This window comes from Salmo trutta, chromosome 8 (assembly GCF_901001165.1).
Source record: "Salmo trutta chromosome 8, fSalTru1.1, whole genome shotgun sequence".
In the NCBI taxonomy this organism is placed as follows: Eukaryota; Metazoa; Chordata; class Actinopteri; order Salmoniformes; family Salmonidae; genus Salmo; species Salmo trutta.
Window position 1 is genome coordinate 23,620,801 of NC_042964.1, and position 19,307 is coordinate 23,640,107.

A 19,307-nucleotide genomic window follows, 5' to 3' on the forward strand; every position below is an offset into this window, starting at 1 on the left:
GTGACTCTAAATACATACCCCAACCAGAAGCTATGGATTACAGGCAACATTCGCACTGAGCTAAAGGGTAGAGCTACCACTTTCAGGAGTGGGACTTATAAGAAATCCCACTATGCCCTCAGACGAAACATCAAACAGGCAAATCATCAATACAGGACTAAGATCGAATCGTACTACACTGGGTCCGACGCTCGTTGGATGTGGCAAGGCTTGCAAACCATTACAGACTACAAAAGGGAGGCACAGCCGAGAGCTGCCCAGTGACACCAGCTGACCAGACAAGCTAAATAACTTCTATGCTCGCTTCGAGGCAAGTAACACTGAAACATGCATGAGAGCATCAGCTGTTCCGGACGACTGTGTGATCACTCTCCGCAGCCGATGTGAGTAAGACCTTTAAACAGGTCAACATCCACAAGGCCGCAGGGCCAGACGGATTACCAGGACGTGTACTCCGAGCATGCGCTGACCAACTGGCAAGTGTCTTCACTGACATTTTCAACCTCTACTTGTCTGAGTCTGTAATACCAACATGTTTCAAGCAGACCACCATAGTCCCTGTGCCCAAGAACACTAAGGTAACCTGCCTAAATGAGTACCGACCAGTAGCACTCACGTCTGTAGCCATGAAACGCTTTGAAAGGCTGGTCATGGCTCACATCAACACCATTATCCCAGAAATCCTAGACCCACTACAATTTGCATACCGCACCAACAGATCCACAGATGAAGCAATCTCTATTGTACTCCACACTGCCCTTTCACACCTGGAAAAAAGGAACACCTATGTGAGAATACTATTCATTGACAGCTCAGCGTTCAACACCATAGTGCCCTCAAAGCTCATCACTATGCTAAGGACCCTGGGACTAAACACCTCCCTCTGCAATTGGATCCTGGACTTCCTGACGGGCCGCCCCCAGGTGGTAAGGGTAGGTAACAACACATCCGCCACACTGATCCTCAACACGGGGGCCCCTCAGGGGTGCGAGCTCAGTCCCCTCCTGTACTCCCTGTTCACTCATGACTGCACGGCCAGGCACGAATCCAACACCATCATTAAGTTTGCTGATGACAACAGTGGTAGGCCTGATCACCGACAATGATGAGAAAGCCTATAGGGAGGAGGTCAGAGACCTGACCATGTGGTGCAAGGACAACAACCTCTCCCTCAATGTGACCAAGACAAAGGAGATGATTGTGGACTACAGGAAAAGGAGGACCGAGCACCTCCCATTCTCAACGACAGGGCTGTAGTGGAGTAGGTTGAGAGCTTCAAGCTCCTTGCCGTCCACGTCACCAACAAAATAACATGGTCCAAGCACACCAAGACAGTCGTGAAGAGGGCACAACAAAACCTATTTCCCCTCAGGAGACTGAAAAGATTTGGCATGGGTCCTCAAAAGGTTTTACAGCTGCACCATCGAGAGCATCCGGACGGGTTGCATCACTCCCTGGTATGGCAACTGCTCGGCCTCCAACCGCAAGGCACTACAGAGGGTAGTTCGAACGGCCCAGTACATCACTGGGCCAAGCTTCCTGCCATCCAGGACCTCTATACCAGGCGGTGTCAGAGGAAGGCCCTAAAAATTGTCAAAAAGAGTCCAGCCACCCTAGTCATAGACTGTTCTCTCTGCTACCACACGGCAAGCGGTACCGAATCGCCAAGTCTAGGTCCAAGAAGCTTCTAAACAGCTTCTACCCCCAAGCCATAAGACTCCTGAACAGCTAAATCAAATGGCTACGCAGACTATTTGCACTGCCCCCCCCCCCCCCCCCCCCCCCCTACACTGCTGCTACTCTGTTATTATCTATGCCCCAGCACATTGACTCTGTACCGGTACCCCCCTGTATATATCCCCACCATTGTTATTTACTGCTGCTCTTTAATTATTTGTTATTCTTATCTCTTACTTTTTGGGGGGGGGGGGTATTTTCTTAAAACTGCATTGTTGGTTAAGGGCCACAGCTGTTGTATTCAGTGCATGTGACAAATTCTTAGGAAAAAAATAAAAATACATTTGAGTAGTTACTCAATAATCCCTGTAGTAAAAAGGGAAGGACGAGCCGCCATAAATTTAGCCATTTTTTACACCAACACACTACTAGTGAACTCTGACCTTTCTCCTCAACCTCACAAACAAAATTGTGTTACTTCCAAATTTGGTAACAGGTCAATTCAAGGTCAATTCAATCCAAACAACATTATTTTCCTCCCTTAAGAGTAGGTCAACACGCTACCAATCAATTAACACTACCACCCTGTAGAGTGAACTCTGACCTTTCTCCTCAACCTCGTGTTTGATGATCTCCAGGTCCATGGTGAGCTCCTCCACCTTCTCCTTCAGTGACTCCACCTCCACCTGCAAGCTCTCCGACCGCTCCTCAGCCATCTCCTTGTCCAGTGTGGCCATCTCGATGGCGTCCGCCGTGTCTGACATCTCCTCCATGTAGCGGTCCTTCGACTCCAGGGCCTCCCGAGCATCCTGAATGACGAGAGTTGACATCAGTAATCTCACTTCACATACAAGGCAATTACAGCAGTTACCCTCATCAGTTACCCTGTAAGAAAAATAAGAACTTGCCAAATAGAATATCATGTTTTACCGTTCATTGAAAATGTTTCTTATCTAATAGGGAAAGTGGACAGGTACCCATAAAGAGACATCAACGTGATTTATTCATTTCTATGGTGGGTACTAGTACTTGTTACCTTCTTGGCCTCTTTAAGTTGTTTCTGCAGGTCTGCCTGCTGCTCCTGCATCTTGGTCTTCCATTCCTGCAGCTGCTCCAGCTGGATCTTGTATTTCTCCAGCTCCTTCAGCTTGACCTTGTCCTCTGCCCGCTTCATCTTCAGGGTCTCCAGCTTCTCCTCTAGATCCTTCACCTGACCTCGCAGAGACTCCTCCTCCTGGGGGAAGAACGGAATAAAGAAGTGGAAAGAGAGAGCGACAAGAGGGAGGTGCACACAGAGAATCACCTCATGTTGATGTGTGGTCAATTGGGAAAGGCATTTTTAAGCACGAGAGAGGGGATAGTTGACATCTCAGAGAGTGACTGGAGTCTAAAGCACCCGCATATAAAACCCGCACACAGCTCAAATACATGCCTCCACCAACAAGGACCATTGTTACAGTGACACAGTTCCACTGACATGAAACCAAAGATGGAAACTCTGCCGTCTGTGGGCACATTGGGGAAGTGCAGTAGTAGTGAGGTTGAGGAGAAGCACTCCTCTGAACACCCTGTGAGCTCAGTTAGTCAAACAACATGCCCAGGCCAGATCTACGCATGCGTCCAGATAATGTTACCCTACCTGCTTCGATACGGGAGGCTCAGCCTGTTTACAATGACAACATGAATAGAACAGTCAACAGATGACAAATGAGGAAACATTGGTTTGAGGTGATACCTTGGGCTTAGATTAGTGGTCCCCAACTCTGGTTCAGGTTAGGCAGGCTTTTGTTCCAGCCCAGCACTAAAAACATCCATCAACTTATCAAAGTCATAATGACTATTTGACTATGGTGTTTTCTTGCTGTGCTAGAACAAAAGCCTACACACAGTACACACACTGTAACTCTCAACAACCAGAATTGGTGTAGACTACCTTAGCTAATGATCTGATTGGGCAGGGTGTGTTGTGGACTGACCTTGCTAGGGGTGGCAGGGGGAGGAGCTCCGGGCGTGGCGGGGGTGCCGCTGGGCAGGGGGACGACGGGAGCCCCCAGTGCACCCTTGGAAGACAGGCTGCCCTCACTGACATCCTCCCTGGACAGAGAGCTGGACAGACCAGAGGCCGGGGTGGCTAAGACTCGGGGGGTCTGGGGAGGGGAAGAGAAGGGGGGCAGGGAGAGATGGAGAAAAGATAGAAAGAGAAAGGGGAGAGAACAGGAAGGAATCGAGAAATAAAAGTAAAACGCATGTAAAAGAGAGAACTACATCCGTGAGACAGTACCATTACCTGTTAATCCCAGTGATCATAGTGAAACAGACTGCCACCCAGAACACAGGTACATAGCCTGGTCCTAGATCCATTTGCTGTCATTTACCCATAAGGAGTTGGCAAGCGAGCAGAAACAGACTGGCACTCAGGCTAAGAACAGACGAACAAACCCAGGTCAACCCATGGTAAAGTGAACCTGTCATAGTGAGTCAACACACCTGGCGCACAGGTGATAAAACGCCACACCCAGTGCCATATAAGTCTCCCCTTACTGTGCTGGCCTACACAAAAAAGTATCAACTGTCCTTGAAGGAACTGGCACAGGTTAACTGAACTATATGGAAAAAGGTGAATTCTGGTCGTAGATGGTTGCTAAACTACAGCAGCAAGTTACTGTTTCCCTTTTGTGGGGACTTGGTTGAAAAACAAACTCTATACGCTGTAGTCATTCCAGTTATTGTAAGGATTTTGACCTTTGACCAATGACCAGAAGGACCAGAGTTCACCCCTCCAGGACGTGAGTTGGTCTCTCCCTGGGGGGAGGGGGTGTTTTGAGGCCTGGAACGTACCATGAGGAGGGAGGGGAGGGAGCTGGAGAAGGAGAGGCGACCAGGAGTGTTCAACTGTTGTTGTGTGTGATAAAGTAGACTCTGTTAGGGCTCAAAGAACTGTCTGCTGCTGCGATCTCTCTTCCTGTGGGCATTCTCTATATCAACTTTATACACTCTACTACACCCACATTCTATAGTTAGGCCGATGCAGATACACTACACTCCATGTAGTGTGTGTGAAATACTGCATGTTAAATATTGGCTATTATCGGAGTAGACCTATATGATGTACACTGTAGCAGGAATATCGTACTCTAAACATAATTTCTAGACTGTAGATAACCTTCTGCATTCCTAATCTGTTCCATTCCTACAACATCCATATCTAAGAGCTACAACTCATGTTTCATTTCATATGATATACAAAATGACAGACAGGTGAACTCTTCCCTGTTAGTACCCCTGTTACCTCACTGAATGCCTCTGTCTGATGTTCAAAGGCTCACCTTGGTACTACGGCGGGTTACGAACTGGAGGAGGGTGGGTAGAGGATAGAGGACACATACACAGATAGACATACATAGGCCCGGCAGAGAACGCGAGGGCAGCAATTAGCAGTACGAGAGGAGCAGAAATACACAGGGTTAAGATTAGTCTACACACATAGATATCACACTACAGGCAGGATTACTACTGTGTGTTACTCGATTAACCACTTAAGTCCTTATGCAAGCATGTACTGACCATAACTATTGTGTTCAAAATCTGAAGACATACTGTAATAGATTAGTGTGTGAAGTTGATTTTTAAAAAGTATATCAAATTAGTTCAAATTCAAAAACCCAAGTGATGTGCAGGCACAAACACGGCGCATCACAATGCAAGCAAGCATACACTTGTCTCAGAAAGGTTAACCAAAAAATACATATCTAAAACAATGTGCGTAACAGCCCAAAAATGTGAAATCATGCTCCCATATGTCTCATGAAATCAAAGAAGAAAAAAATGAGCACACAAAATGTCCATGTAAAACAGTTGAGGTATAAACTGCGAAAGGCAAACTACAGAAAACATATTACTGTTGAGCAAAAAAATATAACCCAGAATAGCCAAATTCTAAATAAAAAAATGCTGATGTGTTGGAAAAGAAAACGTGACAAGCAAGCACCATGGCAAGGCAGATGAGCACAGTTTAAATATCTATACCTTCTTGGGAATGGGCATCTGTAACGGTATTTGGGGGGAAAGGAGAGAGGGAGAGAGAGAAGTAGGGGAAAGGGAGGACAATCACTTGAAAAAGGAGAAATGGGAGGGAGGGGGAAGAAGAGAGGGACGGGGTATAAATCAGCACAAGGGCACAAATCATTCTAAAACAAACCATATATTGTCTGTATTGTTACTGCACCTGTTTGACTGATTTCGGAGTCTCAGGAATGTCTGGGGGGTGGAAAAAAGATTGTTATCTCAAACTCATTATAGTTTATAAACTACTTATAAAAAAAATGTTGGTATCATCAATGTAAAGTTTTACAGTGTAGTCTTATGAGTGGAGCATACGATGAGCACCAGGGTCAGTATTCACAGTCTATGTATGAGTGCTGATCTAGGATCAGGTCCCCTCTGTCCATGTAATCTAATTAATAATGATTTGAAAGGCAAAACTGATCCTAGATCACACTCCTGCTCTGAGACGCTTTATGAGCATGGGTCCAGACCCTGTAGGAGGCCTAAATTACGGTATAAAAGCTTTGTTATCCAGCTCACCTTTCTGCTTGGGCAGGAACTTGGCAGTGACCGCCTCTGGGGTGTCTGGAGAGGTGGCACTGGATCCATCTTCCACTAGCTGGATCTGACAAAGATAAAGAGGGAGATAGATGCTCAATACATCAGTCCACCACAGAGTGTGTGTTTGTGAATACTATTGTTCCTATGCATGTAGTTTATGCCCACTAAAATTAATGTCTCATCATCAAATATCTTCTCTTCCCCTTTATGCGTGAGTGCGTGCATCTGCATTGGAGTGCATACAGTGCATTTGGAAAGTATTCAGAACCCTGCTGTTTAATTATTTGTTACTTTTATTTTTCTATTTTTTAACTTAACTTCTTAAAGAATCGTTGGTAAAGGGCTTGTAAGTAAGCATTTCACTTACACCTGTGACAAATGTGACAAATAAAATTGGATTTTTTCCCACATTTTGTTAACTTTGCAACCTTATTCTAAAGTGGATAAAATAAACTCCCTCCCCCATCTACACACAATACCAAAGCAAAAACAGTTTTTTTTAAATAACTGAAATGTCACATTTACATAAGTATTCAGACTTTACTCAGTACTTTGATGAAGCACCTTTAGCGGCAATTACAGCCACAAGTATTCTTGGGAATGATGCTACAAGCTTGGCACACCTATATTTGGGCAGTTTCTCCCATTCTTCTCTGCAAATTCTCTCAAGCCCTGTCAGGTTGGATGGGGAGCGTAGCAGCACAGCTATTTTCAGGTCTCTCCAGAGATGTTTGATCGGGTTCAAGTCCGGGCTCTGGCTGGGCCACTCAAGGACATTTAGAGACTTGTCCCGAAGCAACTCCTGCATCATCTTGGCTGTGAACCTTTGCCCCAGTTGGAGGTCCTGAGCACTCTGGAGAAGGTTTTCATCTGTACTGGATCTCTGACTAGTCTCCCAGTCCCTGCCGCTAAAAAACATACCCACAGCATGATGCTGCCACCACCATGTTTCACTTAGGGGTGGTGCCAGGTTTCCTCCAGACGTGACACTTGGCATTCAGGCCAAAAAGTTCAATCTTGGTTTCATCAGCAGAGAATCTTGTTACTCATGGTCTGAGAGTCCTTTAGGTGCCTTTTGGCAAACTCCAAGCAGGCTGTAAAGTGCCTTTTACTGAGGAGTGGCTTCCGTCTGGCCACGTTACCATAAAGGCCTGATTAGTGGAGTGCTGTAGAGATGGTGTCTTTCTGAAAGGTTCTCCCATCTCCACAGAGGAACTCTGGAGCTCTCTCAGAGTGACCATGGGGATCTTGGTCACCTCCCTGACGAAGGCCCTTCTCCCTCGATTGCTCAGTTTGGCCGGGAGGCCAGCTCTAGGAAGAGTCTTGGTGGTTCCAAACTTCTTCCATTTAAGAATGATGGAGGCCACTGTTTTCTTGGGGACCTTCAACGCTGCAGAAATGTTTTGGTACCCTTCCCCAGATCTGTGCCTCGACACAATCCTGTCTCGGAGCTCTACAGACAATTACTTCTACCTCATGGCTTGGTTTTTGCTATGAAATGCACTGTCAAGGGTGGGACCATATTGACAGGTGTGTGCCTCAATGTCCAATCAATTGAATATACTACAGCTGGACTCTATCAAGTTGTAGAAACATATCAAGGATGGCCAATGGAAACAGGATGCACCTGAGCTCAATTTCGAGTCTCATAGCAAAGGGTCTGAATACTTATGTAAATAAGGGATTTCTGTTTTTCATTTTTTATAAATTTGCTGACAGTTCTAAACAATTTTTTCGCTTTGTCATTATTGGGTATTATGTGTAGATTGATAAGGACAAACAATCTAAATCAATTTTAGAATAAGACCGTAACGTAACAAAATGTGGAAAAAGTCAAGGGGACTGAATACTTTCCGGATGCACTGTATGAAGTGTCTATATCGTGTGACGTGTAAGCTTGCCTTACCTGGGACTGGCGCACGAAGATACCACAGTTCTCATCACACTGAAAGTATCTCTTCCCCTGGACCGTGCCGTCGTTCTTGCCTTTGGGCTCGTCCAGGATCACGCCCACCCACTTGCCAGTGGCAAAGAGCGTGGCGCCCACGTAAGCCACCGTGCCACGCTGACCCTTACCAATCACCTCCACCACCGAGCCCACCTTGGCAGGCTTGCCGCCCCCGTCCGCACTCATCTTGCTCAGGAGGGGGCTGCTGAAGAGCTGGGGAGGGGGGAGAAAGAGGGGGACACAGCGGGTCATAAGAGGGTGGAGCAGAGTCCACTAATGGTTGCTGGAGGGACAGAGAGCAAGGACTGTTGTTGTACACTGAGCCACTGTAAGTGGTCAGTAAGGACACTTTGATTTTGTTATCATTAAGACTTTAAACCATGAAATTAAATGTGCCATTTAAGTGAATAATAGTTGTTGAGGGGGAATGGATATGCCATCAACTCGATGCCCCATTAGTTGCCTGGCTACCCAGACTCACTGCACCACGCCCACAGACGTTAGTTTCTTCTCTGCAAGGAGTCTGGATCAGATTACCTCCCCGACCCTTTACCGAATGTGAACACATTTGGGCCCATCTGATTGGTCCAGAAACTAATGGGTTGGGCCGGAACACGTGGGTAAAGCGGCGGTTTGTAAATTCGTCATTGGCTTTGATACTCTGAATGGTTAGAGCCAATCCAATCGCTGATGACTTTGTTTTGCACAATGCCTCTCGTCACCACAAACAACTTCAATGTTGGCAGTCTCAGACTCAAGTGAAGAAGTGGGCTCCCGAGTGGCCGTGATTGGGAGTCCCATAGGGCAGCACACAATTGGCCCAGCGTCATCTGGGTTTGGCCGGTGTAGGCCGTCATTGTAAATAAGAATTTGTTCTTAACTGACTTGCCTAGTTAAAAAAAACATTTTTTTAGAGTGAGTCGTCAGGCTACCCCATTAGGCATAGTTCCCTGTGAATATCAGACAGCTGACTCCTGTCTACTAGCTAGGCCATATAGACAGCTAGGAAGAAGCTGAGAGTGAAAATATATGATAAAAGGCCTATTCCACAACAAGAACTAGATTCAAAAAACATTGTTGATGACATATCATTAGGCCTTTGTCTGAATGTCAACCAGCTGACTCGTCGATAGCTAGGCCACAGACAGCTGACTGCTAGGACACAGACAGCCTGAGGACACAGTCACACACCCAGTCATATGGTTCAGCACCCTGTAACCATTACAGCCAGCAGACACAGAGACAGCACCACTCACTGTCTAGACACAGAGGAACTCATTCATAAAAATGGTCAAATGGGGGCAGTGGAGGATCTTGGAACATATTTCGGTCTTCGGCGAGGCAATGCCATGTGAGATGAGACCAGATTCACGGTAGCTAGCCTTATGGATATCGTCCGAAGGGCAGACAACTGGGAGGACTTGCCAGGATCCAACCATGGCAGGAATGGTGTTAGAAACAAAAGAAGGGAGAAACTGAGCTCCCATGTATGCCATTGGTAATAACATTGGAATAAAATGAACCACCAGGAAATACCCTTCAAAACTGGAATAGTCCACCCATCCTAACCATGACTTCTTCAGATGAAGAGGTGAACAGATCATGGAGCCACAACATGTTAGATCATCATCACCAACATCATCATCATCATCATCTACAGGACCTTGCTGTATCGCCTGCACTGTGAGTAAAACCATTATTTATTCTTAATTTCTTTGCCAGCAGTATCAACAGGAAAACTCCTCTTGATACAGTTCTGTTTTCAAAAGGTGGCACAATAACAACAAAAAATTTGAAATGTAAATCAAATCAAATGTAAATAGCCAATTACTAGTCATAGGCAAAATAGCTGACTGTTGCTGTTTGTTCAATCAAATAAATGTAGCTATAGCCTAAAGACAAGCACTAGCCTAGTCTTAGGCAGAATATCAGATAGGACTCACCAAGCTGCCCCGGCCAATACCCAGGCCCATCGCCGGGACGGCCACAGAATGCCGCCTGCGCATTCCAGCCATTTTGACTTGTCTTATTTATCACCAAAAACAATTGTATAAAACAAAGAGTGAAAGCTTCTCTCTCTCTCTCCTCTTAACTTCTCTATATATGTCCTTGCAAGAGGAGACAGGAGAGGAGTGCAAAAGAGGAGGGCCTAACCGGATGCTATAGAGTGGTGAGGAGGAGTCGTCGACTGTGTCCAGAAGAGACTTCACCATTAATTTTCTGGATTCAGGGTTCACTCAAACATTATTTAAATCTTTCCTTTAGCATTAACAGTTAAAACTGATTTTGGGACTGTAAATCAATTCGCTCTCTTTAAATATTTGTCATCTGATGTAGCCTATTGTTTCAGTCTCTGAATTGTTTCATCGAACTTTCGCTGCCAGCTCCTGATATTAGGGCCTAAAAAAACAACAATCTGTCTCCTGAATTAGACTAGTGTGAATGTGCGCCCAGCTAAATCCTGTCCCAAGCTTGTTTTTCCCAGTTTTCCCTTGCTAAACTATTCCAGTTTCCATCATCATTGCCCAACTTCATAAATACTGGACCCTCAACTTCAAAACTCCTTTGCTAGTTATACAATCATGTCACTAAGAAATCCGCTGGAAAGAAACTTTAAGTATTTATTGTTTGTAGAATAGTCATGACTGGTTCAAACCATCTGTAAGACAACACTGGCGAAGGATATCATTGCTACTTAACGCAGATCCATGTTCAATTTTGAGATCCCCGGAGTCATTGGCTTTATTTAACTAGGCAAGTCAGTTAAAAACAAAATCTTATTTACAATGACGGCCTACCCCGGCCAAACCCTAACCCGGACGACGGTGGGCCAATTCTGCACCGCCCTATGGGACTCCCAATCACGGCCAGTTGTGATGCAGCCTGGAATCGAACCAGGGTCTGTAGTGATGCATCAAGCACTGAGATGCAGTGCCTTAGACCGCTGCACCACCCGGGAGCCCCCAAGGCTTAAGGTTAGCTGGACGTTTCTGACTGGTCTTGGAACTGTGACAACTGGCAGCCTCTCCCTGCTTGGCTCAATGGGACATGTAGTGATTTTTTTCAACACAGACAGAACACAGTCTGGTACCTTTAACGTTTTTTAAACTGACTATCGTATTTCTTGATTAAATCAGACTTTATTAATATAATGAGTAATCCAAGAATGTCACAAGCTAATTGACACCCGACAAAACTAGAGAAAATAGCAACTCTACAGAGCGCAAAGGAGTACAATGAATTCCTAAATTACTTCCGGACACAAAGAGTCTGCAAAGCTCCTCCTCACCACTATTATTGATGCTTCATCATTCAACAAACGTCACAATTCTTTGAAGTGAGCCGGTGTACTTCTGCCCAATCCCAGTAAGTAAACAATAACATTGTAGTCTCCCTGTAGTAGACTGATAAGGATCTCTGTAGCTACTAAAAAAATAACATCACTCAGTCAGTGTGAAAGAATGCGTTCCTGATTATGCTCACGCCAGCACTGTCATTGTCACCAATGGAAATGCTCATCCTCAGTAGTATCTATTTCAGAGGTTGTTAGTTCATCCTGCCCTGTAAGGTCAGGTGAAAGTATCTTTGTCATTTCAATTTAAAAAAAAAACACTTTTAATGTTACAGATACATGATACTATTGTCACATTAAAAGTAACAATCGAGATGTAATTGCTAGTTGCGGGACCAAGCTAGGTTAAAGCGTCATCAAGCACAAACATTATGACAGTTGGCAAGCTAAGATAGCTAGTTAGCCAGCTAGGTTCAGTGGTTCAAGTTAAGGGAACGTCAGTTAGATGAACATAACCGGCGCATGCGCGATTAGCTAGATAGTTAGGGTGTGTTTCGCGGAGGACTAGGGAGTTAACGTTACACCAAAGATTATGGTAACGTTTGCTAACCAGCTAGTTAACGTTAGTCAGTGAAAATATGATTGTAACGTTAGCTCGAGCAAACACATCAGCTAACGTTAGCTAGTTAGTCTGTCAGTACTGTTAGCTACCCTGACTACTCTACTAAATATCTCTAAATAGCTTCAGTTTTCCAACAAAAAGTAGCACTAACGTTAGTGCGTTATCAACTAAATTCATTTGCTGCTAGCTACAGTTGCTAAATCAACAATAAATGCAATTTCGTTAGCTATCTAGTGAACGTTAGCTAAATGCTAACGTTAAATGGTAGTCTAAACGTCAGTCATCTTGAGAAGATAGCTAGCTAAGCCACTTACTTGCAAATAGACAAAGTTATGTTCGTTGAAAAAGTAAACAGAATTCCCAACGAACTTGTTGGTATAACACTAGAAAAAGATCTACAGGTAGGGTTAGTTAGCAAAATGCAATGTCCACCTAGCTAACGTTACACCAATTTACAGTGTTCGTTGCACATTTTTGTCAGAATAAAAGTCGTCTACTTCCGCTTCTTTGGAATTCAGTATAAAAGTCTGACAAAAGTGACATTTGAAATGTGTTCATTGGAATTTCATTACAGTAGTTTCAATAACAAGGCCCAATACATAACACATTTCAAAACATCTGAGCCCTATACTACGAATCAGGTTTAAGTCAGCAAGGTCAAATGAGTTCAACTCGGGTTAACCTTTACCACGAAAGTGGCTCACCTTTTAGCTAGATACATTTCTATGGCAATGAATCGTTCAGAACTAACCTGCTCTGGGGCAGGTTAACTCAGGACTAACTCCATTTATCCTGAATTAAGTGTCTGAGCCACAACCCAGCTAACAACAAATGTTCCCACAACTTTTGGGGCGGCGGGTAGCCTAGTGGTTAGAGCATTGGACTAGTAACCGAAAGCTTGTCGTTCTGCCCCTGAACAAGGCAGTTAACCCACTGTTCCTAGGCCATCATTAAAAATAAGAATTTGTTCTTAACTGACTTGCCTAGTCAAATTAAGGTAAAATAAAAAACGTATAAAAAATAAAGAACTTACCCAGAATGTGGTTGTCATGTTCTCAGAATATAAGATTTTAAGGTATGTAAGGCCCAGATTGTACAAAAATGTAAATACATTTTTTGAAGCTCTAAGGGGTCTTAAAATTCATAATCAAATAGCAAAAGGATCCTCGATAAGACCTTCTTAAAACAATTCCATATAGCTTATTTTTTTCTGGGACACAAATGTTTTTTGAAACATTCCTGTAAAATGCGTCTAGAACATTAATATCTTATGTTCTGAGAACAAGGCATCCATGTTTTGTATATGTTTGGTGGGACGTTGATGGACTATTCTCCTAACCCACAGAAAAATGGACATGAATGTTCTTGCAAAGTTCTCATTTAACATGTCTAGAACATTAAAACCTCTTAAGGATTAGCCCCTTTTTTTCCATTTTCGCCTAAAATGACATAACCAAATCTAACTGCCTGTAGCTCAGGCCCTGAAGCAAGGATATGCATATTATTTGTACCATGTGAAAGGAAACACTTAGAAGTTTATGGAAATGTGAAAGGAATGTAGTAGAATATAACACAATAGATCTGGTAAAAGATAATTCAAAGAAAAAAACAACTGTTATTTTGTATTTGTTTGTACCATCTTTGAAATGCAAGAGAAAGGCCATAAAGTATTATTCCAGCCCAGGTGTAATTTAGATTTCGGCCACTAGATGGCATCAAGGTGTGTGCAAAGTTTAAGACTGATCCAATGAACCATTGTATTGCTGTTGAAAATGTGTATCAAGACTGCCCAAATGTGCCTAATTTGTTTATTAATAACTTGTCATGTTCATTGTGCACTCTCCTCAAACAATAGCATGGTGTTCTTTCAGTGTAATAGCTACTGTAAATCAGACAGTGCAGTTAAATTCTTGTTAATCTAAGCTTTCTGCCAATATCAGATATGTCTATGTCCTGGGAAATGTTCTTGTTACTTACAACCTCATGCTAATCGCATTAGCCTACGTTAGCTCAACCGTCCCGTTGAAGGGACACCGATCCCGAAGAAGTTTAAGGGCACTCTTCAGCATTTCCCGTATGATCGATGAGGATCTCCATGTTGGAAATGTACGGTTCCTTACTAGACGTCAGCAAGTGTTATTAAAATAGGCCAACGACCTCGGGTCGTCCCCCAGGGCCCGGTCTTCCGGGAAGTCATCAAATAAAGTCTCTCGGACATTTGGTTTCTGCGTTATAAAATGGTACATTTTTTGACATTTTTACCAGAATATTCCACCAGATTGCGACTGGCTGCTTATGGCAAATGGACAAAACATCACCAAATGGACATGGCCGTTTCTCGTAAATGGAAAAGACTTTGAAGATGAAACTCAGTGAGCACAGGTTTGGCCAAATGTACTTTGAGCCCAGAAACAAGATGGCATCGAGGCCTCAACGCTCTTTGAGTTAATGCCCATTTTCTGGGATTAAAGGTTGAAATCGGTAATACAGCGCTAATTTGACCACTTTGCGTCAAAGTACATAAATCTACGGTGTAAGGAAAAATAGAACCAGCCATTTATCTATCGTAATTTACGAGAAATTGTACAACGTCCATTTGTGATGGTAAAACAAATGTTTTTTTCCCCCCAAAAGTTATAGATCCAGTTGTGGCGTGTTATGGCGAATCCGTTAAGGCGGGTTTCAGAGCTTTATGTGATTTCTGTGATTTTCTGTGAGGGCTTACAGACGCACAGAGCCTGCAATAGTTTCCTGCATTCGAACCATCAAAGAACCGTCAGACTTAGAGTTCTGAAACTTTATAAACCTGTTCTAGAGCTTAAATCGGTAGTACACTGTGTGTTATGTCACTCTAGAAGGTTCTCAGGCCGAGAAACAGCCTCGTCCATTTGCAATAACTTCAATTCATTTTATATGTTGCGGAAATGGCGACAATTCAAAAAGTCCCAGAATCACAAGACTAGGTGCATTGAAACCGCCTCGGGCCATAGAGACGGACCCTAAAGTTCCTGTCTGATAGCTCTTCCAGGGACCCGCCCGGAAAAAGGTGCATTTTCATCACTCATTAAGGTCGCTGCTTGGTCACCGAATGACCTATCAAGCCAAAACTTGGGATTCAGGGTCACCTCAGCTAGGCCTAGACATAATGTCAGAACTGGGCCTGCAGATAGAACGTAACTACGTGTTTTGCGTTTTTTTAATGGTTTTAACAGAAGGCGCTGTGAATTTTGGGCCGGCTCTGAAATATGTGATAATTGGCTTCTAACGAGTTGGACAAAGTGGGTTTGGTGTCAGTATGTAAACTCATCAAAAAAAGAAATGTCCTCTCACTGTCAACTGCATTTATTTTCAGCAAACTTAACATGTAAATATTTGTATGAACATAACAAGATTCAACAACTGAGACATAAACTGAACAAGTTCCACAGACATGTGACTAACAGAAATTGAATAATGTGTCCCTGAACAAAAGTAACAGTCAGTATCTGGTGTGGCCACCAGCTGCATTAAGTACTGCAGTGCATCTCCTCCTCATGGACTGCACCAGATTTGCCAGTTCTTGCTGTGAGATGTTACCCCACTCTTCCACCAAGGCACCTGCAAGTTCCCAAACATTTCTGGGGGGAATGGCCTTAGCCCTCACCCTCCGATCCAACAGATCCCAGACGTGCTCAATGGGATTGACATCCGGGCTCTTCGCTGGCCATGGCAGAACACTGACATTCCTGTCTTGCAGGAAATCACGCACAGAACGAGCAGTATGGCTGGTGGCATTGTCATGCTGGAGGGTCATGTCAGGATGAGCCTGGGGGAAGGGTACCACATGAGGGAGGAGGATGTCTTCCCTGTAATGCACAGCCTTGACATTGCCTGCAATGACTGTACATTTGGACAGTGTACATTTGGACAGTGTACATTTCCAATGTATTTAATGAGGGATTTGCCATCACCAAATGGACAGGCTGAAATCAACACCAACGAGCAGGACATTGCACCAACGGGACATTGCATCTCATTGCAACAACGAGCGATGGAGAGGAACCACATTAACTGCTCGTCCATCCCGAGTTCAGCGAGCCAGTCAATTGGGCATTTCTGCACTATATTAGACCATGTTCAATTTGTGATGGTAAATGCCCATTGTAAGACATTGCAAATGGACAGTTTACATTTATCCATTTCCAGTGTATTTAATGAGGGATTTTCCATCACCAAATGGACAGGCTGAAATCAACACCAACGAGCGATGGAGAGGAACCACAATCACTGCTTGGCCATCCCGAATTCAACGAGCCAGTCAATTGGGCATTTCTGCAGTATGTTAGAGCATGTCCAATTTGTGAAATTAAATGCCCATTGTAATACATTGCAAATGGACAGCCGTGCACCTGGTAATTGAATGGGTTACCAAGAGCGATTTTTAATATGGCTCTAAATGGCTTCAGGGGGGTACTAGGGGGTCCATGGCCGGGTAGGGCGCACCCCTACCCGGGTCCTGCCAATGGGGGGCATTCCTGGTCATTTTGGACGTTTTTCAATTTCTTTCATTGCACCACCGAGCGATGGAGAGGAACCACTATCACTGCTCGTCCATCCTGAGTTCAACGAGCCAGTCAATTGGGCATTTCTGCAGTATATTAGAGTATGTCCAATTCAGGATGGTAAATTCCCATTGTAAGACATTGCAAATGGACAGTGTACAATTGTACATTTCCAATGTATTTAATGAGGGATTTTCCATCACCAAATGGACAGGCTGAAATCAACACCAACGAACGATTGGACAGTGTCCATCACACATATGCTATATTGTCAGTGTGAATATGCTCTTCTCCAAATTGACAGTTTCCATTGCCAATGTATATCCATAAGGACTCCCCATCACGAAATGGACATGCTGAATCAACATCAATGAGAAATTCTTACTTCCTATGACTTCCTATGATCAAACATGACAAATAGACATTCTAGGTTGATTCAGGGCTTAACATATTAATATATATAATTTGGTCAGTATATATGCCATTTGGACATTTCTTATGCCATTTGGACATGGTTCACTGACATTTGGGTTTGGAGGCCGACTTCCTATGATCATATATGGCAGATGGACATAACATCCTGATCTGCTACTTTCAATACTTATATATGCCATTTGGACATTTCTTATGCCATTTGGACATGGTTCACAGGACATTTGGGTCCGGAAGCTGACTGCCTATGATCATATATGGCAAATGGACAAAACATAGGCCTTATGGACAAACTCAATAAAATAAGACAAATGTATGTCCATACAGTTACTACATATGTATAATCGGCAAAACATTGTCCAAAAATTCCCCCTTGGGACCCGACTCTGTGACCATTTACAATTTGAAAATCTACGGTGGAGCGCGCTGTTACACTTGGCATTTGTAATGTTCTGGTTGCAATATGGTTTTGATGAACTGCCGCCCATTTGAGTGGTATTTGCGATTGTGTATATGGTTCGACCAATGCCAATAAGTTGCCATTCATTTGTGTCCATTTACATTTTTTTTTTTTACATTTTAGTCATTTAGCAGACGCTCTTATCCAGAGCGACTTACAGTAGTGAATGCATACATTTCATACAATTTCATACATGTTTTTTTTTCTTTCTGTGCTGGCCCCCCGTGGGAATCAAACCCACAACCCTGGTGTTGCAAACACCATGCTCTTACCAACTGAGCTACAGGGAAGGCTGGGGGTCTTCCCTTACTAGGCCTTACTGCCTAGTATCTAGCCCTTACTGCTATTTAGCCCATATTGAAAAACATATTGAATATATAACAGATTCACTACATGGAAAAATAGTCTCAAAAATCTAAAGGAAGTTTGTTCTAAAGTGTCTGTCCTATATCTGAGAGCTATAAGAAAGATCAGAAAATATATCTATATATTTTTACATGTATTTAACCCCTTGTTTTTGGCACTAAACAGTCTCAATAGATAGTGTACTACCATTTATTTTTTCAACTGATATCGGGGACCTTCAGACGAATCTCGTAAGGCCTGTGTGAGGCCTAGAGCAAAACAACCAACATGTACATGTTCGTAAGAGTGTCACCTCTTTTATGGATAGCCAGGTGCGCGCTCCAACACTCAGACATAATTTACTAACAAAGCATGTGTTTAGTGAGTCCATCAGATCAGGCAGTAGGGATGACCAGGGATGTTCTCTTGATAGGTGTGTGAATTTGGCCATTTTCTTGTCCTGCTAAGCATACAAAATGTAACGAGTACTTTTGGGTGTCAGGGAAAAGTTATGGAGTAAAAAGTAAAAGTTGTCAAAAAACAGTAAAGTGCAGATACTGAAAAAAAACTACTTAAGTAGTACTTTCAAGTATTTTTAATGAAGTACTTTACAGCCCTGTCTAAGGGAGTATTTATATGCCAACTCACCCCTTCTGTCTCTCACTTGCTGTTTTGCAGCAACAGTCTTCGAATGATCTTCCACCTCCCCACCACCACCAACTAAAGGACCATCTTCAGATCCCCGTTCTCCCAGCGGGGGAGGGTTTTGATTCCAGCTGCCCAGCAGAGTGCAACATGTCATCAGCATCTGGCTCTGAGGAGCATTCCTCTGAGACGAGGCCTACCCCAAACTATTCAATAAAATTCCATGTTGCATTCTGTCTCTGTTGTCATTCAGTTAAGCCTGTACTCGATTGAACTATGTACTGTATGTTTGGTGGGACGTTGATGGAATATTCTCCTAACCCTCAGAAAACTGGACACAGGAATGTTATTTCAACGTTCTCATGGAACGTGTTTAGAACATTAATATTGTATATTCTGAGAACATGGCAACCATATTCTGTGTATGTTTGGTGGGACCCTCAGAAAACCGGACACGAATGTTCTTGCAACGTCCCATGATACGCGTCTAGCACATTCATATATTTTATTCTGAGAACATGGTAACCATGTTGTGTGTATGTTTGGTGGGACATTGATGGAATATTCTCCTAACCCTCAGAAAATTGGACACATTAATGTTCTTGCAAGGTCCCATTAAATGCGTCTAGAACATTAACGTTCTATATTCTGAGAACATTGTAAACAGGTTCTAGATAAGTTCTGTTAGACATTAAGGGAATGTTCTAACTTTAACACCAAACCATGCTAAAATCCTTTAT

At 43.6% G+C, this 19,307-nt stretch overlaps 1 protein-coding gene and 1 long non-coding RNA gene across 7 annotated transcripts in view; one reads left to right on the forward strand and one right to left on the reverse strand.

Annotated features, from left to right (window-relative positions):
• LOC115198545 (dynactin subunit 1) overlaps positions 1–12,624 on the reverse strand; it is a 33,493-nt gene extending 20,869 nt beyond the window's left edge. For 2 of the 6 annotated variants that reach the window (XM_029760551.1, XM_029760550.1), the window contains exons 1-7: positions 10,174–10,281; positions 8,189–8,443; positions 6,262–6,346; positions 5,903–5,934; positions 3,654–3,824; positions 2,714–2,911; positions 2,282–2,486 (exon numbers count right to left, since the gene is read on the reverse strand). In XM_029760551.1, the coding sequence (XP_029616411.1) occupies positions 2,282–2,486; positions 2,714–2,911; positions 3,654–3,824; positions 5,903–5,934; positions 6,262–6,346; positions 8,189–8,443; positions 10,174–10,245 (1,018 nt within the window). In that variant the 5' untranslated portion in view covers positions 10,246–10,281. Of the gene's footprint in view, positions 1–2,281; positions 2,487–2,713; positions 2,912–3,316; positions 3,341–3,653; positions 3,825–4,515; positions 4,570–5,003; positions 5,028–5,703; positions 5,722–5,902; positions 5,935–6,261; positions 6,347–8,188; positions 8,444–10,173; positions 10,282–12,458 lie in introns of those variants that run through there. The other 4 variants (XM_029760549.1, XM_029760546.1, XM_029760547.1 and 1 more) reach the window with 4 other exon arrangements.
• LOC115198547 (uncharacterized) lies at positions 9,415–18,798 on the forward strand. Its single transcript, XR_003879249.1, has 2 exons — positions 9,415–9,913; positions 18,601–18,798. It is a non-coding gene; the product is annotated as an uncharacterized LOC115198547 (long non-coding RNA).
• The last annotated feature ends 509 nt before the right edge of the window (positions 18,799–19,307 follow it).